Consider the following 21,901-nt stretch of genomic DNA (forward strand, 5'->3'; position numbering starts at 1 on the left):
ACCTACGGAAGAGGATTAAGGCCACTGGGCACGTCTATTTTTTTCTTCTTTTCTGACTTTAATCTCAGAATTCTGACTTTTTATTCAGAATTCGGGAAAAGAAGAAAAAAAAAGACGTTCCCACTTTTTTCCCCCCAGTGGCCCTAATCCTCTTCCGTAGACAACCTTCTTAAAACGAGTAAAACCAATACAAATATGTTATTAAGAAATACATGTTGACCTTGCAGAACCATCTAATTTTAGACCAGTCTCAGTCTATCCAACGGTTAGAGAAAGTGTTCTTCCAGCAGCTGCAGTCTTTTCTACACGATAATGACACCGGTGTCGTTTCTAGTCTGGTTTGATATTCTATCACAGCACAGGACCTGCTCTTTTAAGACTTTTTAATAGCCTCTGGTGTATTGTTGATGATGGCGACTCTGTATACTCGTATTACTGAATCTCACTGCTGCTCATTGTATATGCTACCATTTGCGTCTATATTTTTTTTTAAAAGGAAAAGAAAACAAAAGAAAAAAAAAGACAGAGACATCATGTAGACATGCAAGGAGATACAGTAGAGTGTGCACAGTACTGTATATGGTAAAATTGGTGTCTTTGTCCTATTGTAAATGATATATAGGGTTTTAACAATTTGTAAAATATATTTTAATTCATTTATGTAACACAGGATTTAGACTTTTTACCCTGGGTTTTATTGGCACCCACATGACCAATACAGAAAAAAAATTTTTCCTGTGGAACTTGTATAAACAAGCCATCCATGACCCTCAATAATGAAAAGCTTTCAAGTACATTGGTGGCGCTGACTAAAAACTAGATGGATCCGCTAAATTACTAATATATGACTGCCAGAGTTTATAATTGAAAAAAAAAAGTACCATAATATTCAGATATGCATGTAAAACTACCATAGTAGAGAAAATAATTATTTGATGTCCTGCTAAATGTATAAGTTTGCTCATTTCAAAAGAATTGAAGAGTCTCAAATCTTATGATACTTTCATTTTTTTAGTGAAGAAAAGCAACTGAAAATCCAGAAATATATTCATGAAAGTTACGCATTGATTTGCATGTCATTGAGTGAAATAAGTATTTCATCCCCTACAGCCCAGCCTGAACTCTGGCTCCCACAGATTTGATTACACTCAGTGCATTAGAGATTCCTGATCTCAACTCGTTTTGTGTAGAACTTATGATCTGAAACACACTGCCAAGGCTGCAATGGAGTAGCTAAAGAACCAGTACATGGAGTGGCCCAGCCAATCTCCAGACCTAAGTCCTATAGAAATTCTGTGAAGGGAGCTGAAGCTTGGAGTTGCTAAGCAGCAGCTAAGTAACCTAAAGAATTTAGAGAGTTTCTGTAAAGAGGAGCAGACCAAAATCCCTCATGAGATGTGTGCAAACCTGGTAACCAACTACAAGAAAGTGTTGTGCACACCAACAAGAGTTTCTCCCCCGATTACTAAGTGATGTTTTGCTTGGACATCAAATACTTATTTCACTCAATAACATCCAAATAAATGTATAACTTTTATGCAAAGTGTTTTTTTGATTTCTATTTATTTGGGCAAACTTACAAATTCAGCGGGGGGGGGGGGGGGGGGGGGGGGGGGAGAGAGATCAAAATTATTTCCCTAACTGGATTACAGAAAATAAGCCAGTCAAAAATCACTCATGTTATGAATGTGTATTTATTCCTTCACCTCACCCCAAAAGTTTGAAGACTTTCTCTCTGAGGGAAAGAATAATTTCAAATGCAAAACCGTTGCAACGGCATGAATATTGCCGTAACTTACGAGTGAAACGTAATACAGACTGGAGTTACAACACGAAACGGAAACACTGACATGATAAATAAACTGATTATCCTACTCCAGAGAAGAGAAAATACACAACTGACATTCAAAGTCTTTTAAAAATGTCATTAATTCAAAAAAAGGATACAAAAAAATTAAAACTGGAAAATTTAGTCAGCAAAATACATTTTATACAGCATGTTATGCAATACAGAAAATAAGTAACATAAAAAGCAACATTTAAAACAAATCACATCATATATCCACATTGTACAAACATGTTCAGCAAAGTGTGCTCTGTATATGTAGGGGTGTGTTTATGTTTACTTTGTATTCTGATACATGGCAGTGTATAAGCATATCCTGTTGTGATAAATGATGCTATGGTTGATGATGGGGCTGGGCTCAAGGCTCGTTGATCTGGCCCATGAAGAGGACGGTACCTGGAGACAGACGCAAGGCGAACTCGTCACGGTGCAGTGCTTTACAATCAAACATTTTTCAGCATTTTAAGGTGGAAATGGAAGAAAATCTGTACCTGTCGGGTTATGTCTGATGAGGAACGCAAAAGGTCTGTCAACTGTAACCCAGGGTGGGGAGGAACGGGCCAACAAAATAGCAGCTAAACAAAAGCAAAAAACAAAAACAAAAAACCCACAAAACAGAACATTGTTAAAACATGGGAGAAACTTTAAGTTAAAGATGAGGCTTACTGAACAAATGCTCACTAGTGGCTGCTGCTGCTTTTGTTCCATCTTCATTCACGATTATTTTGGCTTTCTGGAGTGCCTTGGATACATACACAGGCTCCGAACCTGAGGAAACGACAATACGCAATCATCTTTGCTTTCTCTGTATGAACCAGACCTTCCACATGCAACATAGATTGCATAAATATAAAAGTATGTTATAGTCCTTTGTAAGCTACACCACATGATGGCAATAGAGCATCCCCATCTGCTGGAAAGCTGATGGGGTACTTTCCTAGGGAAAATCCTACAAACTCTTGGCCAATTACACCACAGGGCGGCACTAGAGCTCTTCATCCCCATCTCTTCTCATTCCAAACTTTCAAGAAGATGATGAATGGCAAGACAAGAGGAGCAGTGATTCAGCATTTCACAGTCAACTACGATTCAAGCTCCTTACTGGCCATCAGTGACTCTCTGTAAACAGCCAACAATCCATTCATACTTCCAGGCTCTGCTCATATCTAAATAGACTGGATAAATACTGTGGCGGTGCAAGAGAACATGCGTCAGCGTCTGGTTTGCAGTGACTCTGCTTTCACTCACTGAGATGTCTGAAGTCAGCTTTGCCCTCACTGAAAATGTTCGTGATTCCCAGAGCTGAAAGTGGATCCTTCAAATCCACCTCTGCATCAGCCGTAAACCTGAGAACACAACGTAACAGACAATGTCACCATGTATCAAATTTGAAGGGACATTATATTTATGTGCGTTTGTGCCTTACTTTGGGATGAGCAGGCGGACTTTCCTCATGTGCATCAGTTTGGTCCAGCTCTGCACTGTGGCTGTGCTGATGTGGGGAATGACACGAGACAGAGGGGTGTCCTCTTCAGACGGGAGAACGATTAGCATGCTGATGGTGTTGCCATGATAAGGAAGCTCAATTACCTTGTATTTGAGCCCCTGGGGTGTGGAGGCTAGGCCTAGCAGAATACAAAAATCTGAAGTTAGAATGCTGCAAAACAGACTTCCATCCCCTCCACATTATCTTTCTACCAACCCTGCACCAGCCATCACCATTTTCGTAATAATGAAGTTTACCATGTACACAATGGTCAAATACAAATAAAATCTAAAAGACAAGTAAACACTAAAAGTACCGAACGCCACACACACACACATCTGTAATCGCCCTTTTAGCACAGCACACCATGATGACCCTCAAAACTTTCTCCTGGATCAATGAGTTTTAAGTTAAACTATCTGTAAGACAGTCACCATTAATTATCATTATTAACAGAAACATGAATTCTGCTCTCCCACAGAAAATTATAAATGCCAGTCGAAGCTCACCGTTTTATACTGAATGGTCCAGAAGGAAGAAAGTTAAGGTTTTCAAAATATTTTATGGGGGAATTAAGGAAATTAAGATCAACAAAAACATCAACCTATTATTTTACTTAATTACTGTTGCATGTATAACTTTGTATTACCTCACATTATGAGGCCTTCAGTATGGTGCTATAGTACTTGATGTTTATAGTTAAGTACTACAGCATATGTTTGTATGTACTTTGAGCTGCTGCTGTAATTTCCATTGTGGGCTCAATCCAGTACCCATCCATCAGCTTAAGGTTAATTCGAGGCAAAGACATTAATAAAACAGAACACATTCTGAAGTGTTTGATGTGTGACAAAAAAAAAAAAGAAAAGAAAAAAGAAAAGAAAGAAAGAAAGAAAAAAGAATGACAAAACAGGTTTCATCCCATGGGGATTTTTCTCCAGTTCTTTCTTACTTTATTTTAACAAGCAAATTTGCCAAACTCCAGATTTTGCCAGGACTTTCCACTGAACAACTCTGAATTTGTGTGGGTAAATGTTTTTGTTTAACCACAATGGTAATCAGTGATGGTTATCACTTTCTATTTTGTCTGGAAGCAGAAAATCCCTGGCTTCCTGAGGACAAACATACTCTCCCAGAAAAGACCCATGAAGAACACCAACTGTAAGAATACTGTGTTAAATTAGCTAATAAGGGGGTATAGCATAAGACATATGCATGGTACAGTTTTTGCAGCTTTCAGCATTTCACTCAATTCAAATATGTCATTAACATTGCTTAAAGTTTGAGACAGCACTTTATAGCTTTTAAGTAGCACCTTTTTGTGCAAGCAGATACTCTTGAATGATGTACAAGAACAGCAAATGTGGAGCTGAATCAAAGCACATAACATAAGAGCAGTACTACACCAGAGGTATCAAGACTCCCTCCCATTTTCAGGCTGTATATGCTTATTACACCAACCTACCTATTACAAAGTCAGATTGCCAAGTAAGTGTAAATGCCATCATAGCCATAAAACATTACTGTACCAGAACCACTACATTCTAGTGTTCTCTTTAGGACCCACCTGCTAGCTTGAAGACAATAATCCAAGCAACAGACTATCAACACTAAACTCAAAACACTTTAGGACACTGAAGAAAGTTAGATATCTGTAACTTGCAGCTTAACACGGCCTTAGTTCAAGAGCGTCTGTCCACAGCACTCGCGGGCCACCACAACTCTGACAAGTCACCTAAATATAGACCTCTGACTGGTGTATCATTTCATTTCACACAGGACTAAATAATATCCTACAGAAGTGGCATGTCCAAGTCCTTAAAATACAAAACAAAAAAACCCAACTCAACACAAACTCGCATATGAACCATAAACTGGCAGTGACTGCAGCTGCATTATAATAAACCCGAAGTGCAATAATTTGGCAGTAGATGATGGCAGATGAGGTCTATTATCAATGAAGGCTGTACAAGGTAAAGTTCAGAGAAGCATCAGGTACTGAAAGAAAAGTGAACCAACCCAATGTTATGATGAAGTTATGCTTTTCATTATTTTCTGTGACAAATAACTGACTCTGATGCAGTGGTTTTCCTATTAAACAAGGTCAACAAGGTGTAATATAAGTAGGACATAGTATATAAAAATTGGAAAGGCAAACGCTCATGCTGCTCTAAATATGCCATTTCCCAGCTTTTTTTTTCCTATTCTTGACTGCATGATGCAAATGCGCCAGATTGGTCACTTAAAATACACCGTGCCGGCTGTGAGCACAGAAGCCCCACTCACCAGTGGGTGAGCTTTCTTCTTCCAATCACAAGAAGGCTTGCTAAAAAGGGCAGTGAGAAGAGGGACACCAGCTCGTTTCCAACAATGGATGAGCTGAGCAGCTGCACCAAGGTCCAGTATATGATAAATAGGAATTATTCTGAACTCTCAAATCATAAAACTACATTAGTAACATAGAACAAATATATGGTGCTGACAAAACTGAACTTCTGTAAACCCCACACCACAGTAATGTAACGGTTGATAAGCCAAGAGAGACTTTGTAGCACAAGCATTCATAGTAGCCAGTTCATTTTTACTAGTCTGTAGCCAATGTTGCAGAAGAGCTTTCTAATTATTGCGAAAATGTATCTAAAGGTTGCTTTGCAGTGGAAAGCAATATAGGCTGATAGTAATGTAGAATAATATGGCCTTTTTTTAGTATCATGATTTATCTAAAACACTGACTGCTCTTTTAGACGCATTTAAATGCTTAGTCTCACATCACCACTCACCTATGTTAAAGATTGATAGCTGCGACATCATTGGAACTTTAATATCGATTCCATCGCCCCGGGTGAAGGTCCTTATCTTGGTGTTCTCAGGCTGGAAGCGAGACTTCCACAAGCCTTTGAAGTAGATTGAGTTGACAACGACCAGACGGGTCAGAGCAGGATCCAGCATGTCTGCTTTGATCAAGCTGGGGATGTGACCTGGATAAACATAGGAGCATTATTCCATCAGCAAGGTTTGATTTAAAAACCAACACGTCATGTCTTTTGTATTTATTTTGAGACAGAGAAGGTAAAACTGTATCAGCATGTAGGGGCAACCAATCAATACAGCAGAAAATTTAGTGCATTAACAAGTCAGACGTTTTAGAACAGTCCTGCAGTATTTTCAATGTGTTCATGCAGAAAAGGAAAACGATCTTGTAGGTGACAATAAGCCTTGTAGCCAAGTATACAAAAAGTCCAAAACATGGATGCAGAAGTCTCCCCTTCCTTAGGTAAAACCAGTCCTTCTGCACCCACTTTAGGGAAGGAATGCCTACACTCTGAGACTCAACTGCATTCAAAGATGGAAGTTTAGTTTCTGTATACAGCTATAATTGACAGCCACTGTTACCTTTGGTTTTATTGTTGACCCACTCATTAATTTCATCGGCTGCTGCATCGGGGCTGCTGAAGTCCAGGCTCCTGCTCTGACACTGGAAGTTCTCTTTGTTGGAAGTCACAAAAGCCTCCTGCATGGGGAAATCCTTCTGGCTGAACATAGCATTTGCGATCAGCACGATGTCCTGGTTGGCTTTGCCCGTCAAGTTCTTATGCAGCTTCTTCAACATCTTGTAAGGACCTGTGCAAACCAGGTAAACTTGTAACTGTTCCTCAACACCACCCAAGGTTTTTATACGTTAGGCTAAAAACTGTAGGACTCAGAAGACATCTATAGCCTGAAATAGTCCTTACCATTTTTCTTGTAACGGAGAGCATTAAGGATTTGCTTCCTCGTGTCCCCGTGGGCTCCAGATAACAGCATGCCAAGGATTGAAGCCACCCCATGAGGCGAGAGCACCACATTTTCCAGGGGCTTGGCATGAACTACTTGCTGAAACACCTGGATGCCGAGATCAGAGCCCCTTTCACCATAAGATGGTGCTTGGGACAGCACCCCCTTATGGCTGCACAAGGCCACCAATGCACAGAGGCACAATAAGGACATGTGCTTCATTTTGATACTTGCAACACCTACATAAACATTAGGAGAGGCAATTAGGATGACATTTATTTTACTTGAAGAAGTCACCTACCACTGCATGCATTTTTTTAAACCACTTCCATAATAGATGGTTGTGACTCATGAATAAACACATATACCTTTACTCCCTCTTAAAGCAGCAAAATCATTCATCCAGTGTTGCAAGGTCTGACTAACTCTTACTCACTGTGTCTAAACATCACAAGCTATCCCTAGCCAGAACACTTGAACTGCACCCTTCGTTCCTTTTAATTTGAGCTCAAAATAAGATTTAGGACCATTTTGGGGAAAATGCTTCAGCCTAAAACTGGCCACAAGAGCCAGACTCAATTCTCGGTGAGGACTTACTGAAGAGGTGCAGTATTTGCAGTGTGAACATAAATTAGGGCAAGTTGTATAGCTGCCACGTTTATTCACCAACTGGGGCGTGCTGTTAATAATAATAATAATAATAATAATAATAATAATAATAATAATAATATTGCTGAGAAAACACGGAAATGGATTTAACATGCAGTTTTCAAATGATCAACCAGAGTGCTTTTATAAAACATCGTGTTCAGAAGTTTGACGCACTCAGCCACAATATTCCGCAACTGTATCTGGTTCGGAAATCGCAGGAAGCGTGAACATTAACTTATTAATTTGTGCAATAGAGGTGACCCCCACCCGTCAAACATTTAAACAACTACCAGTCCAGTTTTAAAGTGCTTTAAGAAAAACAACAAAAACAATACAAAACAGGTCACGTGAACACAACTACAATTATGCAGAACGACAATTAACTTCCATTTGGTTCTTTGAAAAAACAAAAACGACAAAATATTTTCCCGCTAGGATGCGGGCATGTTTTCTTATTTTATTTCTTTGAATTAGATGCAATGCTTGAAGTCAATTAAAATAGCTACGTGTGTTGACGCTTAAAAATAAAATTCCGTTAAAAAAACAAAAACAACCCCCCCCCCACACACACACACACAAAAAACGCTATTCCTTACCTAACCCGAGGGGCTTCGATTAGACTTGTCCCGCAGGTGAAATTGCAGCTGGTATTAGTCCGCTTTTTCGCTGCCGTTCAAACGACAACTCAAGTAGTTAACCCCCAAAGTCCACGAAGAGAGCTCTTACTCTGTAGAAAGTTACACCTACTAGTGACTCCACCGCAGTTCCAAACAAGAATTTATCCTACTGTGAACCCCGCCTTCCAACCGAGCAGCCGACCATAAAACAGACATCCGTGTCTGTGTCAAACACGGATGTGCGTCCACTACACCTTCAAAGTAAAGGTCAGAAAAAACCCTAAAGATTGTCGTTTTTAAACTCTCATAATTTAAAATGAGATGTATCCTCATAATTTAGCAAAGTTGTAGCTCACATTTCTCCGATAAGCAAAAGGAGATTAGATAATGATTACCTTCATCAAGCTACGTCCGGTGATGGCTTGGCCATCCAACTTGACACATCAGGAAGTGTGGTAATGTTTAAAAGCAGTATGAAACGTGCAAAAATAGTGATGTTTTGTCATATGAAATGGAGAATTATGGAGAGCCTACACTTTATCCTGATGAATATCAACATCATCAAAAACCGTCAATTACTACGTAGACCCTTTCAAAGTGTCCCTAAATATTTCTAAGACTAACTATTGCTTAGTCTTTTCCAGTTATATTTATCCAAACTACATTTCACAGAGAATTTGGAAAATATATGCCCATACGAGAATTTTTTTTTTTCTTTCTTTCTGATGGGTGTATGCAGCTGGAAAGTGTCTCACACACACTTAAACACACCTGAGAAGAGGCTGAGTTTCAATTACATCCCTGCTACTGCCAAAGTGAGGATTAGGAGTAGGTTACTGAAGGTTTGAATTACAGGGGATTAAGGGGGAGTGTGTGAGTAATTACTGCTAAAGACATCATAAATGTTTACCTCGACACACTGGACAGTGATCTGTCACATAACCTTATAATTCACTTGTATATTTTTTAGGTTGAACCTTGGGTTTAATAAGTTCCTTTCCCAGCCTCGAGTAAATAACTAGATCAAGGCTGTAAAAATACAACATGGGACACCCACAGTGGGGCTGCGTTCTGAGCTACAGCTTTTGCTGAGTGTGTGTTTGGAATGGGGAGGGTCCTCCATGTCCAGATGCAGAGATGGGACTGTTATCATTGTTAGGCAAAGTGGGTCAGTTTGTCTGAGTTGGGAGAATTCTGAGAAGGTCAGTGAACCCACAGCTGTGCACTACAATTGTGTCTTCCTACGTCTCTCCTCTTACTCATTTTTAAGCCAAACCCATCTACTTCAAAGGCAAAAAAACAAAACAAAAAAAACCAACATACCGTAAGAACACTGCCACCCAACCCCATTGTGCAACTTGAAGCCTGAGATGTTTCCAGTGCACCTCTCTCTGGGCCAAACTAGAGATGATAATCACGCTTCTCCTGCTGGGTTTTAAACACACTCTTATCAAACACAACTAAACTTTTGTTGAACAAAACCAGATGTGTGCATGTTTGTGGAACACAAAGACATGAAGTGGAGCCATTTCTCATCAAATTCCCAGTTAAAAAGGTTTTGCAGGTTCATTGCTGCACGTTTAAACAGGACTCTCATTCTTCTGTTGAAGTGAAAGGTCGATAACCTTGGTTTTGAAAGCTTGATTAATGTTTTAAAGGCTTCTGGGGAAGCTGAAGTTTCTCAGTGCCAAAAGCATTTTGTTCAGATTTAGCAAGTGCTGTCTCCAAAAGCAAACAGCTTTTCCACACGAAAATTGATTAACTACAGCAATTATCCAGGCTACCGATGACTAAACCTAATAAATCAATTATATGCCTAACAGAGTTAAACCTGACATTATAAACTCACTAAGAAAAACTGTTCTAATTCTGCAAGATTACATTTTTGAAACAAAGTACCCACAAATACAAGAAATAATTTTTTTTTTAAAAAGAAAAGAAAAAAGAAAACTTTATTTATGAGCTCAAAACCTGAACTTGGACCTAAAGATTCTTGTGCAAAATAGAATTTCAGATCAACCAGAAATTTGGCAGGAAGCTAAGCACTCTTCTCCCACTCTCAGTGACCTGAAAGTATTACGCTTCAGTTGCAAAGCCACTGCTGGCTTATTTAGCTCTCAGTCATTGCTTCAGCCACTGCTGCAGAAGTAAGGAGATGTGGTCACGGGCCAGGGTCAGCTGTGGGGGATCGTCACTCCTGGCTGGGTACATGTTGGCGCAGTGAGAGGTTCCTGGATCGGGGAAAGAAAAAACAGTGGATAAGGCATGCAAGAGAGACAAAAAAGAAAAAAAAAATATAGATGGAAACAAGACTTCCAAGCACAATTAACCAGCAAATAAAATTGGAGTTGAACAAGTAAAGCATTGTTCTACTCTGATTTAGCCGTTTGGCTTATGTAATGTAAAGCAACCACAAACATAGTTCAGTCTCAGTGTGGACTTGTGTTTAAAAAAAAAAAAAAAAAATATCAGTGCAATCTGATGTACAGTTTGTAAGGTGTTTACTTAAAGGGGAGCTCACTTCCAGCTTCACTGTTATATTGTTAAACTCTGTTTCCATGATTCACAGTTTAAAGAAATCTTTATCTTATGTGGGGCCTCCACTTCTACAAGCCTGCTGTTCCTTTGAGCCAAACTCTGACTGGCTGTCCCTCACAAACAGAAGATCTAAACAGCAGGTGGTTGTGGCTTCTGTGTTCACAGCCAGAGATGTATACCTGAGATGACCATATCCAGGACCACCGCTCTCACAGACATCATTTAAACAAAAAGGACAATAGGGATGTTTAGAGCAGTGTGCAGCCCGACCTTTTGGTTAACAGGGATTATTTGGACATATGCTGATCTCATGATTTGAAACAGACATTCTCCCCACAAATGTGTATCCAGAGTGTAAAACAAACTTAACATAAAAATTCATTATGCATAATTTTTGTTCACCTTTGATGAAAATCGCAGGTAGGTCAGCTGAGATGTCCTGAGTGACCCCCAAGGCATGCCAGGGGTCAATGGAGCCATTGGGGAACACAATTCTGCTTGAGCGGATGTCATAAGCACCGTAATACTCATTGGTCTGTGTGACAGCCTCCGCCACCTGCTCAGCACTGATGTTGTAAAAGTTTGTACACTGTTTCAGAAAATATCTGGATGGGAAGAAAAAGAAAAAAAAACCCAATAAGAATGACAACTGAATATGCAATTAAATGTGTGAGCTTTACTGGCCATGTTTGGTGTACTCACACAAGAGGGAAGCCAGCGAACGGCTGGTTGGGTGAATCAGTGCTCTGGTAGAATCCAAATTCAGCACAGGTCTGGTAGACCCACTGTCTCCCTGTCAAGAAATACACAAAAATCTACCCATGAATAGCATGTTCATTTCCTTGTTAGCATTATACACATTATGTTATTAGAGCCAGCATTTCTAATAATTATCTTAAAATCACCTTGATAAAAAAAAAAAAAAAAAGTATTCATTTTCAGTTATTCAGCTATAATAAATACCAAAAACAACTTGACTGGAGCCCCAAGACAAAGAGGTGGGCAGGGAAGTTTATGCAAGCGCATCCCAAAGACTTTTCAAAGAGACCACATCCTGTTCCTGTGACCCTCCACCCCACCCACTGATGAAGTCTGAGCTGACAACAGAAACATGCGACCCTGGACAAAAATGCTATTTTTACTACAAAGTTATACACATACATATATATATATCCAACGTTAAAAACACGGGTCTATCGGCCGGGGGAGTGAAAAGGATCAAAAGTCCCCGATGCGGCAGAGCGTAGCGGCAGAATATATCCAACATCATGTGTGCATTTCTTCTTCCATATTATGTGCAGTATAAACCACAGGTGTTAAAGGGGATGCAGTGGTGCCAGATTCACTTCCCTGTTTTTAAACACATCTCCAGTGTGTCTTTAGACCAACAAATGGAATAGATTAACTCAATATTTCTTTTCTCTGCACACAGTCTCTGAACGAGCTATTGTGGTTTGCAGCCAGTTGTGATTCAGCACAGGTAAAAGCACCACCTCCAAGTAGAAAAGAACTGAGCTCCTGAATTCAGACCTAGCAGCTCACTTGTGTTCCGTTTGCTTTGGCATATAAACCTACAAAAACAGAAAGCGTGACGGCATACATAGCCACGGCAAAAGGAATGACTCGTATGACACTTTTGGCTGGAACTGGAAAGATATTCTGGGGCACATGTCGGGCTTAATTTAACTTTTTAAAAAGTGGATACAATATAGGAACTTTAAACCCTCGTGAAAACTTCGTTTAGAAAAAGCAGCCTTATTTTGGGATGTTATGCCAAGATTTATTTAGTAGTAAAGTTAAGCAATACTCCTGAATTAGCTTTTTTCCTTTTATTTTGGTTGTTCAAATCCTTCCATCAGCATAGTAACCACATGCCAGAACAAGCCTGTGACTGTTCTATTCCATTTCCTAAGGCTACTGCAGTGCTCCTGAATTATTGTTGGATGACAGTGGAAAGTCACGATGAGACATGACAGTTTCCCTTAAGTGCAACAACAAAAATAAACTACTCTACTAACAAAACAACAAAAGACAGCCTAAAATTGCAAGGTACAGAAATATCTGTTTCATAAGGACCACAAGCTAAAGCTAAATAAAAATGAGCAAACCAAATACCACTTCCAAGGAAGACGCGTCCACACCCACCTGCTATTGGAGCTGGTCCATCCCAGGATGTGTTAGTCATGTCGCTGACGTATTTGCTGAAGCTAGTGTCCAGGCATTTCATAGAGGTGGTCTCCATCATGAGACGGGCCACAGCTGCGTATCTGGCGTAAGGGTCTCCCAGTGAGCTGTCAGTCATCACACTACACAGCACCTTGATGGTGATGTTGGTACCAGTAACACCCTTTAATGACATATCACAGCACACCACAAGGAAAAGAAGATGGTTAGGATGACATAGAAACACTGTTTTCTCAACATTGATGGCAAGATGTGCAGTTATATTATTTTAATTTTTCAGAGCGGCTACTTTGGATTATTATACCCTTGACCAAAGTTTCAAATAAATCAGTGTTTGCACAAATACAGGGAGGGACGGTGGCGCTGTTGTTAGGACTATCACCATACCGCACCACTCAAGGCCACACACCTGACCAGGGTGTACCCCACCGCCTGCTGTGTGACAGCTAAGATAGGCTCCAACCCCTGGATTATTTAAGTGGAAGAAAATAGATGTGGAAATAATCTCTGAGCCATAACTTTAGGCTTTAGTTTGTCATATAAAGCCAAGAGTGAGGGTGAAAAAAAAAAAACAAAAAACAGAGTCACAGAGAGAGAATACCCTAATATGGTCACAACTAGCTGCAAGACCAGATTTAAGCTCCTACAATACAATACAGAGTGTATAAGTGGATGTGAATAGGAAATCCTTAACCCCCATCCTAAAAGGTGGTCCCAACAGAAAGTGGCAGTTTTTCCAGTGGTTAAGTAGATGAAGTTTGGTCAGCATTTGTCAAACACTAAAACGCATGCTGGTATGGCACAACACTTGAGCGAGAAGTTGTGTTTGGAAAAGCAAACACATTTAACCCCCCTCCCATCCCACACACCCCCAAAAACAAAACACATGATCAAGGTTGAATTAGAAATTATTTTGACTTTGACATTACCAGAAGGTCCAAAACAGCTCTTGAAAGGACCTTGCGGTGTGATGGCCTTTTAAATATTTTGTACAACCTCAAAAAACATAACATGAATATTTATTCATTTCATATGTGGACAAGGGCAGGGTATTTTAGAGTTCCCAGATGGTGACACTGAGATGAGGCCAACTGGCAAGAAATCCATCCTGTGAATCAGTTCCTGTAATACACACTAATCAACAAAGGCTCTTGTTGCTAATGCGCTCCACCTTTAAAAAGGACAAATATTATCTTCACCCAATTGTTGTGATATTGCAATCTTAGACAAAGTAGTGGACCAAAAAAAAAAAAAAAATTTAATTGTGAGGTGATAGTACAAAGAATACCTAGGCACACAGGCCAGCAGCATAAAGTGAGAAAGAGTTCGCCCCCAGGCATCTTCTAACAACATGCAAGAATGTCTTCACAGAGCACTCTGGGATTTAAGGCGGTGAGAGACTCACTAGCAGCTTGACAAAAGAAGAAAGCTGAAAGTTAACTAAACCTTTCATCTTATGCAAATGAGAGTTAACTCTTGGCAGTTGTGTAGTGTTTCGCATATAAAAATTAAGCCGCAGAATAAGCCAGTAAGTTTATGTTTTACAGTCTGGATACACATCTGTGGAGGAAAATATCTGTGTTGCATTTTCAGTGGCCTGTTCTCTTTGGACAAACACGCATAATATATTCATGTCTTTGTCCTCACAAGTCTAGCCGTGTACAATTAGTGGACATCGTTGATGCAGTTTCTGTCACGTGTGGCGACCTGCTCCATGTATGCCCATTATGATCAGCACAAACACTGTGGCTTTTGAGTGGTTGCTGTCCAGCACTCTGGGTCCACATATACACCCGTCTAAAATTACACTGGCAATTTTGAGTGCCTGAGGGTATTAACATTATCAAGTAAAGCTACATCAAAAGCTCTACCAGAACCTGGATGGTGTCTTTATAGCAGTCAAAAGTCAAATTTGGAATACCCTACAGTTTTTGAACTCAGCAGCTACCATCTTAGCTAAAAAGGAAAAAGGAAGGGCTCAAATGATATTGAGCCAAACGAGGAGGACACATCTTCAGCACTCATGGTAAAGCAAGTATCAGGAGGCAGTCCTGTTCCCCACAGACATGTGCTGATGAGTGTTTAATTCGAGACAGCACTACTCTGGTAAATGGCACATTCAGTGTGTCTCAATGCTTCTATTAGAGCGCTTTTTGACAGAGTGAGGCTGCAGGAGCAAACAGGTGGCAGTGATCAGAGTGGTGCTTACGTGAAAAAATGAACACCTAAGTGACCTGTGATTACCATCCCCTATTCTATGTAAGAAAAAAGAAAAAACAGAAAAGGAAAACAAACTATTTGTACTTGCGCTACAAGCTGTACCGTTACATAAGGTCCTTCTGCATTTTATACAGCACCCTATTGACAACCTTAAGCATAAAACCACTGCTGTGACTCTACTGCTTGAGTTACACCTCACCCCGAGTTCTTACCCAAATTCCTCAGCGGTACCCAAAACCTGCTAGTTTTCTCTGCCCTTTGTGTCAGAGAAGGCAGCTGTGGGCTGTGCCTGTCTGCTAGCACTGTGGACTATGTGGCCCGACGCTCCCTTCAGTTCTTTTATAAGCGTCTCTTTAGCTTGGGGCGACAGGAAACCAGAGAGACCAAAGGCTCTTTTGTTACTTTTTCACATCAGCTTATTGGTAACCGGACTCACGTCTCCTCCAGGCACCAGGGGGACAGAGAGGGGATGGGGAGTCACTTTTTTTTTTTTTTTTTTAAAGAAAAGTGAGGAAAAGGTGAAAAGTACAGTAACCAAAGTAACTGACAAAAATCATGCACAATGGGACTTCTACTAAAAGGCTGTACATGTTTACTGCTGTACCACAACAGAATGCTGATCACACACACTTGCATGGATTTGTATCCTGTTCCTGAAATCTTACAGAAAAGACAAGAAGTTGCTGAGGAAAGTTCAGACCGTGCTGAAGAATAAAAGTGCCAAAAAGCACCAAATATTGACTTTGAAGCTGATTAGCACTGGGAAAACTGTGTTTTATATACTGTATTTTTGCACATTGGACCCATTTCCCTAGCAAAATATAAAGATACAGGGGTGGCTTAAGATTCTTGCGCATTACTGTGCATTTATCGTGACCATGGGCTTCATCTTATGCTAGAAATATTTCCACTAAAAAAAACAAGCAAATCTCAGATAAAAAGCACCAGCACCAAACACCACCGTACTGGCTTCTTTCATTTAAAAACAAGTCAAACCCTCCCACCATCCACTGTTATCTACTCTGTTGGCCTCCACTTTGCAGAGCAACAAGCCAGGCCCCACTTCTTATATAAACACACAGACACAGTAAGCAAGCAACAGGTCCCCGACGCAACCTTGGAAAAATTCTTCCGAGGCAACATCTCTGGGCCTCTCGCTGTTAGACAATGCAGGGTTTATCATGTTTCAGCACACTGCCCGGTTCCCTGTTACACCCCTGACTCATAGTGGTCTTGCATTCAACTCAGGCCCTGATAGCTACAAAGCCTGTTCAGTGCTTAGTCAGTACACATAAATCATGTCTTAATTAAAAAATTCTTTCCATATCAGATGTCTTTTCACATCAAACGGTATCAAAAATACGTGGTTGGGCACATTTTGTAGAGCAGCTACACCCAAACACTACGCAAGCCGTTTGTACTTACTGAACAACAGCTACAGATATGCATCTGTGTCTGTCCTGCAGAGTCAACTGCAGGCATGTTGGTGTAAATCTTTATGCATGTGTTCTGTCCATCATTTACCGACCTCATCCTTAAAGGGAGAGCCTCCTCTTAACTGGACCTATGTGGATCTATGACAATGAGAAAGCTCAGAGAAAATGGGCAGTAGGGGATAAATGCTGTGCCCTCTGCAAAATAATATCAAATTTTCCTGTAAACAAGTGTTTTCGTTTTGTACAACTTCTAACATATTAGATGGTTATCATTTTTGGACTGAGGATATCAAGAAGCACTCCAGAAGCCACATGTCTGGCTCTTTCCCCCAATACAGTTTGGCTTTCCCCTCACCTCAAACCCCCTGTTGTCTTCATTGTACTGGACCACATTCATGAAGTTGCCAGCCAGCGTTTCCAGGAAATAGGCAGAGTCCATGTCTGTCTGGATCTGTAGTTTGGAGCACAAACTGGAGGAGAAGAAACATGGGAATAGGGAAGGATATGAAGAAATTAGAAAAACCAGAGGAAAAAAAGAAATAAAGGGGGGACAATAGTAAAGTGCTAGCCAACAGCATGTGTTTGGGTGTTACTTTCTATAATATGCAGCTAGAAGTAAATCCAAAGAACTGACTTCCCCTTTTAATCAAGTATTCATGTATTCAAAGTCAATCCATGCAAATGATTAGGGCCGTCTGTCAAGCTGACAGTAATCACGGCAGTGATTGTACCTTACTGAGGTGCGTTTGTGGATGTACGTAGTTAAGTGTTCACTTTTCATTTTATTGGACTCAACTCCCTTGTGTGTGCAGTGAACCAAAACTTCCTCCATGCTCAAGCTGTGACGCAAGCGCTGCTTTGCCTGATATTTTGCGGTTTTAAAGCTGGAAGCCTCCAAACCACCCCTGTGACCTCTGCCTGCAATGAGGACATGTCTGCATGAAGCAGAAATAAAAAGATGGGCAGGTTCGCAAGTCCCCATGACAGCACAAGTTCTGCAAAACTGCCCACGCCATTGAAGACGCCATTCAACACTGCTTATTTATCATGCTGACAGTCACTATAAAAACCTCAAATACAGGCTATAAAATAACATCAGAGGCTGCACACATGGCACGGGTAAGAATGACTTCATGTTTGTAACTGAGAATAATGGAAGTGAATGAAAAGAAAATAATGTAATAAGAGGGCTGAGAAAATAACCCAATAAAAGTAAATGCCGAGGCGTTTTTGTTTACTTACTCTTTTTAAGTAATGTTAAGCCTTGAAATCTTAGACAGCCACAGTAATACCAATAAACCCAATGATAAAGTGATGTAAGGAAATACAGTGAGACATTTCTGTGCGTAACCACACAGAAACCCTCCAGCGGCCCAGCTTCATCCAGAAAACTGAGGCAATACTTCTGGAGCTGTTGACTCTGACCCAAGATGACCCTTGTTGCGCACGCACGCACGCGCGCGCACACACACACACACTTTGGAAGAATCATCTGGTTCTCAATGTGAATAAGATCAGACTAGAGAAGTAAGGGGATGTCAGCTTTGCTGTGGTCTGCCAGACTGATCAGGAAGGCTTACTCTGTAATTGGCTGCAAACTGGACACTCCGTTTATATAACATGCCTCAAGTTAAGGGCTCCTCTGGTCACGGCAAATAACAAAACAGAAGGATGGTAAATGGCCTGTATTTATATAGCGCCTTACTAGTCCCTAAGGACCCCAAAGCGCTTTACATATCCAGTCATCCACCCATTCACACACACATTCACACACTGGTGATGGCAAGCTACATTGTAGCCACAGCCACCCTGGGGCGCACTGACAGAGGCGAGGCTGCCGGACACTGGCGCCACCGGGCCCTCTGACCACCACCAGTAGGCAACGGGTGAAGTGTCTTGCCCAAGGACACAACGACCGAGACTGTCCAAGCCAGGGCTCGAACCGGCAACCTTCCGATTACAAGACGAACTCCCAACTCTTGAGCCACGATCACTTCCAGAGAGCAAATGTAACCTACTTGAAGTCTTTGGTGATGTTTTCATAGGTTCTGGGGTCTTTCAGGCGTTCGACGAGGTCATCCGAAGCCTTTTTCACTAGCAATGGGCACTCTGTGTTCTCTGAGGCCAGCGAACGCCAAACAACCTCCAAGTATTCTGGGGAAAAAAAATAAAAAGAAAAAATAAAAAGAGAGAAAAAGAAAAAAAGGCAGAGGGTGCATGGACACTTAAACCTGGGCTGCTATAAAAAGACCACAATAATACACACACACAAAAAAGAAAAAAAGCTCTTGGTTAAACACACAGGACCATTTTAGAGGCACCAATTTATCTTCAAAACAGCATGTGAACCCAGTTCCATTTAAATGTTTGAGAGTGTTTATTTGGGTTTCAGTGAGGTTGAAAGTGAAATGATGAGTGAATTTCACAGCTTATGAAAAGTCTAAAAGCTCAGAGGAGAAACTCCACATTACACAATCCAGGAATTTTCTCCCCCCCTTTTTAAGTGAAAGCCAACCTCTTACTGGTAGTTTCTAACTTACTGCTGTGCTGTGCTGGAAATGATAACCACGAACTTACTGCAGGACAAAAGAGATGGCTGATGCAAGTACACCATTGGTCCCAGGTGTTTTGTCTCTCACATGTCCCTAAATCCAAAAGGAATGTCTAATGAATGTGTGCGATAGCATCTTAAAGACAGCACATGTGTGGGTGGAAGAGCCTAAATCCATGTTCAAAAGCTCCTCTGACCTCGATTCCAGCCTGCAGCCTTGCGGAGAAAAACAAAGGAGACGGCCAAATACAACACAGACACAGATAGAGAATGAGCTCTCATCTCTGATGTGTCTGAGCCTTTTAGTTCCGAGACACTGACCGAAGCTAGAAAATTTGTCGAGTGGTTCGATTTGATGCTTCGTGTGTTTGGTGAGGGTGTTGATACTGCAGTGTGTTTTTAGTGTGTCATACATTATATGAAACTGAATGTAATACTGAGAAGCACAACAAACAACACTTTAGCGTATCCTTAATGTGGTAATCCCACTTTGTTTCCTGAATGCATATACATGTTCAAATCCTAGATTGTTTTAAATGGAGTTCGGCACATTCTAAAATCAGGACTAGACAACATTATTTAGGGCTTTGTTACACTGTTTGGGCTTTTTACATCATGTCTCTTCTTACCTGGAAAATTGACTGTGGCATAAACAGGTGCACTGGTGGCCACAGAGGCATGGACCAGGTGGGGGTATTTGAGCCTGAACCAAGCAGCCAGAGAGCCTGGGTAGGACCCACCGAACGCCACCCACTTCCTGTCAGTCAGCCCTCGGGCCTCGGCAATCATGGTGCGAAAGTGTGCTAGGTCAGCCAGCGCCTGACGACTGCTGAGGAAACGCAGGTTGTCTGTGCTGAGGTCCCTAAAAGAAAAGAGTAAGCATTCAGTATCAAACCACATTGTTCTATCTAGCGACTGGGCTACGGGCACACTGCAGTGCTGCCATCTAGTGGTGCTGATAAAACCAGCTGAGAAAATTCAGCTGGTGGTTTCAATGTAAATTTGTTCTGATCCTACAGTGTGCACAACCAGAGTTGGGGAAAACCTGCAAAGAGCTGTGCAAAGTGATTTAGCCATACTTAAGAGCACCTTGCTCTGGCAGAAACTTCCTGTGTAAATATTCAAACTGAAGTTAACCACTTGAAAGGCACACAGCTCACTGGTGCATAAACAAAGGAAGCCTGACATTTTTAATACCAGTTTTTGCACCCACAACATTATTTTTTTATTTTGGTATAACATATTTGGTGTGCAGTACTGCTTCACTTCTGCATTTGATCATTTTTGTTCATGCTGAGCTGAAATTTAAGGAAGTCAGTTATTTTACTCAGCTACAGTTCACACATGTCCCTTAACCTTATCACATGCGGGTAATCGTGGAGTTCCTGTTCTAAAAATAGGCCGGCTTTAACTCACACTAAACATGGGATTTGAGAGCCACTCATTTCTGCTACATGATTGAGTTGTTAGAGTCATTTGTCACAGGAAAACTAAAAAAAGATGATATAGTGAAAATGATCAAAATATTCTGTGTGTACGGCCATCTTTGTGAATTTTGAACCACGAGTCACAGCCCTTCTGTCTGAGGGTTAAGACTTGGTTTTAGCGTTCAAGTTAGAATTAGGTTTCGGTTATGGTAAGGGTTTGCAGACGGTTAAACTTGAGAGCAAGAATATCAGGAATGCATTCATGGCAATAAATGTTTTCATAGCTTTGTTAAACCTGCTGAACCTGAAGCAGTGCAAACGTGTGTGTTACCCTCTGCACAGGGTGAAGCTGAGGGTTGGATACTGAGTTGTCAAGACAGATGACCACACAGACATAGAGATTTCTCTCATAAACAGAACATAAAGAGAGGGATAAACATACACTGTAGGGTGACTCTTTCCATAGAAGCGATGCTCCAGCATCAAGCAAAGTGCTCCCAGTTTCTCAGCGTAGGTGAGCCAAGTGCCATCCTTCATCCATGCTGGATTTGCTGGGCCCTCTCCCCCTATCATCAGAAACACCGGCCCACCAGGCCTGTAGAAGGCTTCATTTATAAAGTACCTCTGAGAGGGAACAACAAAGTGAGAGACATTCAGAAAGTAAAAAAAATAAACACATCAGTGGGGTTGCAGTAAAATGAGCCAAAAAGGCTTTATCTTTCGTGACAGATGCATGCATTATGACACATTTGTCCAACTGCACAAGATTAGACCACACAGTTAAATCAAACAAACGTCCATATAAACCAACATGTAGACCTGCCTGCTTCCACACTCTTGTGTCAGCGCCGTTGAAGTGATCCAATTTCTGTGGGAACCATTGCTCCTCAAACGGAGATCCCTGCTTGGTGTCCTGTGCTTCTTTAAACCTCCTGAAAATGGAGTAGCGACCCTCTCCAACAACACAGAGAGACAGAAACACGGCTACCTGACAAAGGAGCACCACGAACGTGGGAAAAGCCATAGTGCTAATAAAGAAGGAAATAGTGAAGGGCATGTGATATAGTGCAGAGAAGTCATATGACAAGTTGTGCTACTTTAGAAAACTCCCAGAAAATAGGAAATACCAGCATTCATCTTAAAATCGCACACAGCGCCTGTGTATTTACAA

The 21,901-nt window shown here is 41.0% G+C and overlaps 2 protein-coding genes across 2 annotated transcripts; both read right to left on the bottom strand.

Moving 5' to 3' along the window:
• Nucleotides 1-1,675: 1,675 nt before the first annotated feature.
• On the bottom strand, nt 1,676-9,075 carry serpine2 (serpin peptidase inhibitor, clade E (nexin, plasminogen activator inhibitor type 1), member 2). Its single transcript, XM_082502270.1, has 9 exons — nt 8,354-9,075; nt 7,067-7,345; nt 6,726-6,953; nt 6,113-6,310; nt 3,273-3,471; nt 3,095-3,192; nt 2,528-2,614; nt 2,338-2,421; nt 1,676-2,242 (listed from the first exon to the last, which is right to left on the bottom strand). Exons 2-9 carry the CDS (start codon nt 7,326-7,328, stop codon nt 2,205-2,207), a joined length of 1,194 nt encoding a protein of 397 aa, XP_082358396.1. The 5' UTR covers nt 7,329-7,345; nt 8,354-9,075; the 3' UTR covers nt 1,676-2,204.
• A 1,214-nt stretch (nt 9,076-10,289) lies between these two features.
• On the bottom strand, nt 10,290-21,802 carry prss59 (serine protease 59, putative). Its single transcript, XM_082502267.1, has 9 exons — nt 21,554-21,802; nt 21,173-21,354; nt 19,933-20,165; nt 18,771-18,906; nt 17,108-17,222; nt 13,058-13,259; nt 11,615-11,705; nt 11,315-11,517; nt 10,290-10,605 (listed from the first exon to the last, which is right to left on the bottom strand). Exons 1-9 carry the CDS (start codon nt 21,785-21,787, stop codon nt 10,496-10,498), a joined length of 1,506 nt encoding a protein of 501 aa, XP_082358393.1. The 5' UTR covers nt 21,788-21,802; the 3' UTR covers nt 10,290-10,495.
• Nucleotides 21,803-21,901: the final 99 nt, after the last annotated feature.

This window comes from Aulonocara stuartgranti, assembly GCF_965226115.1.
Source record: "Aulonocara stuartgranti genome assembly, chromosome: 14".
Lineage (NCBI taxonomy): Eukaryota > Metazoa > Chordata > Actinopteri > Cichliformes > Cichlidae > Aulonocara > Aulonocara stuartgranti.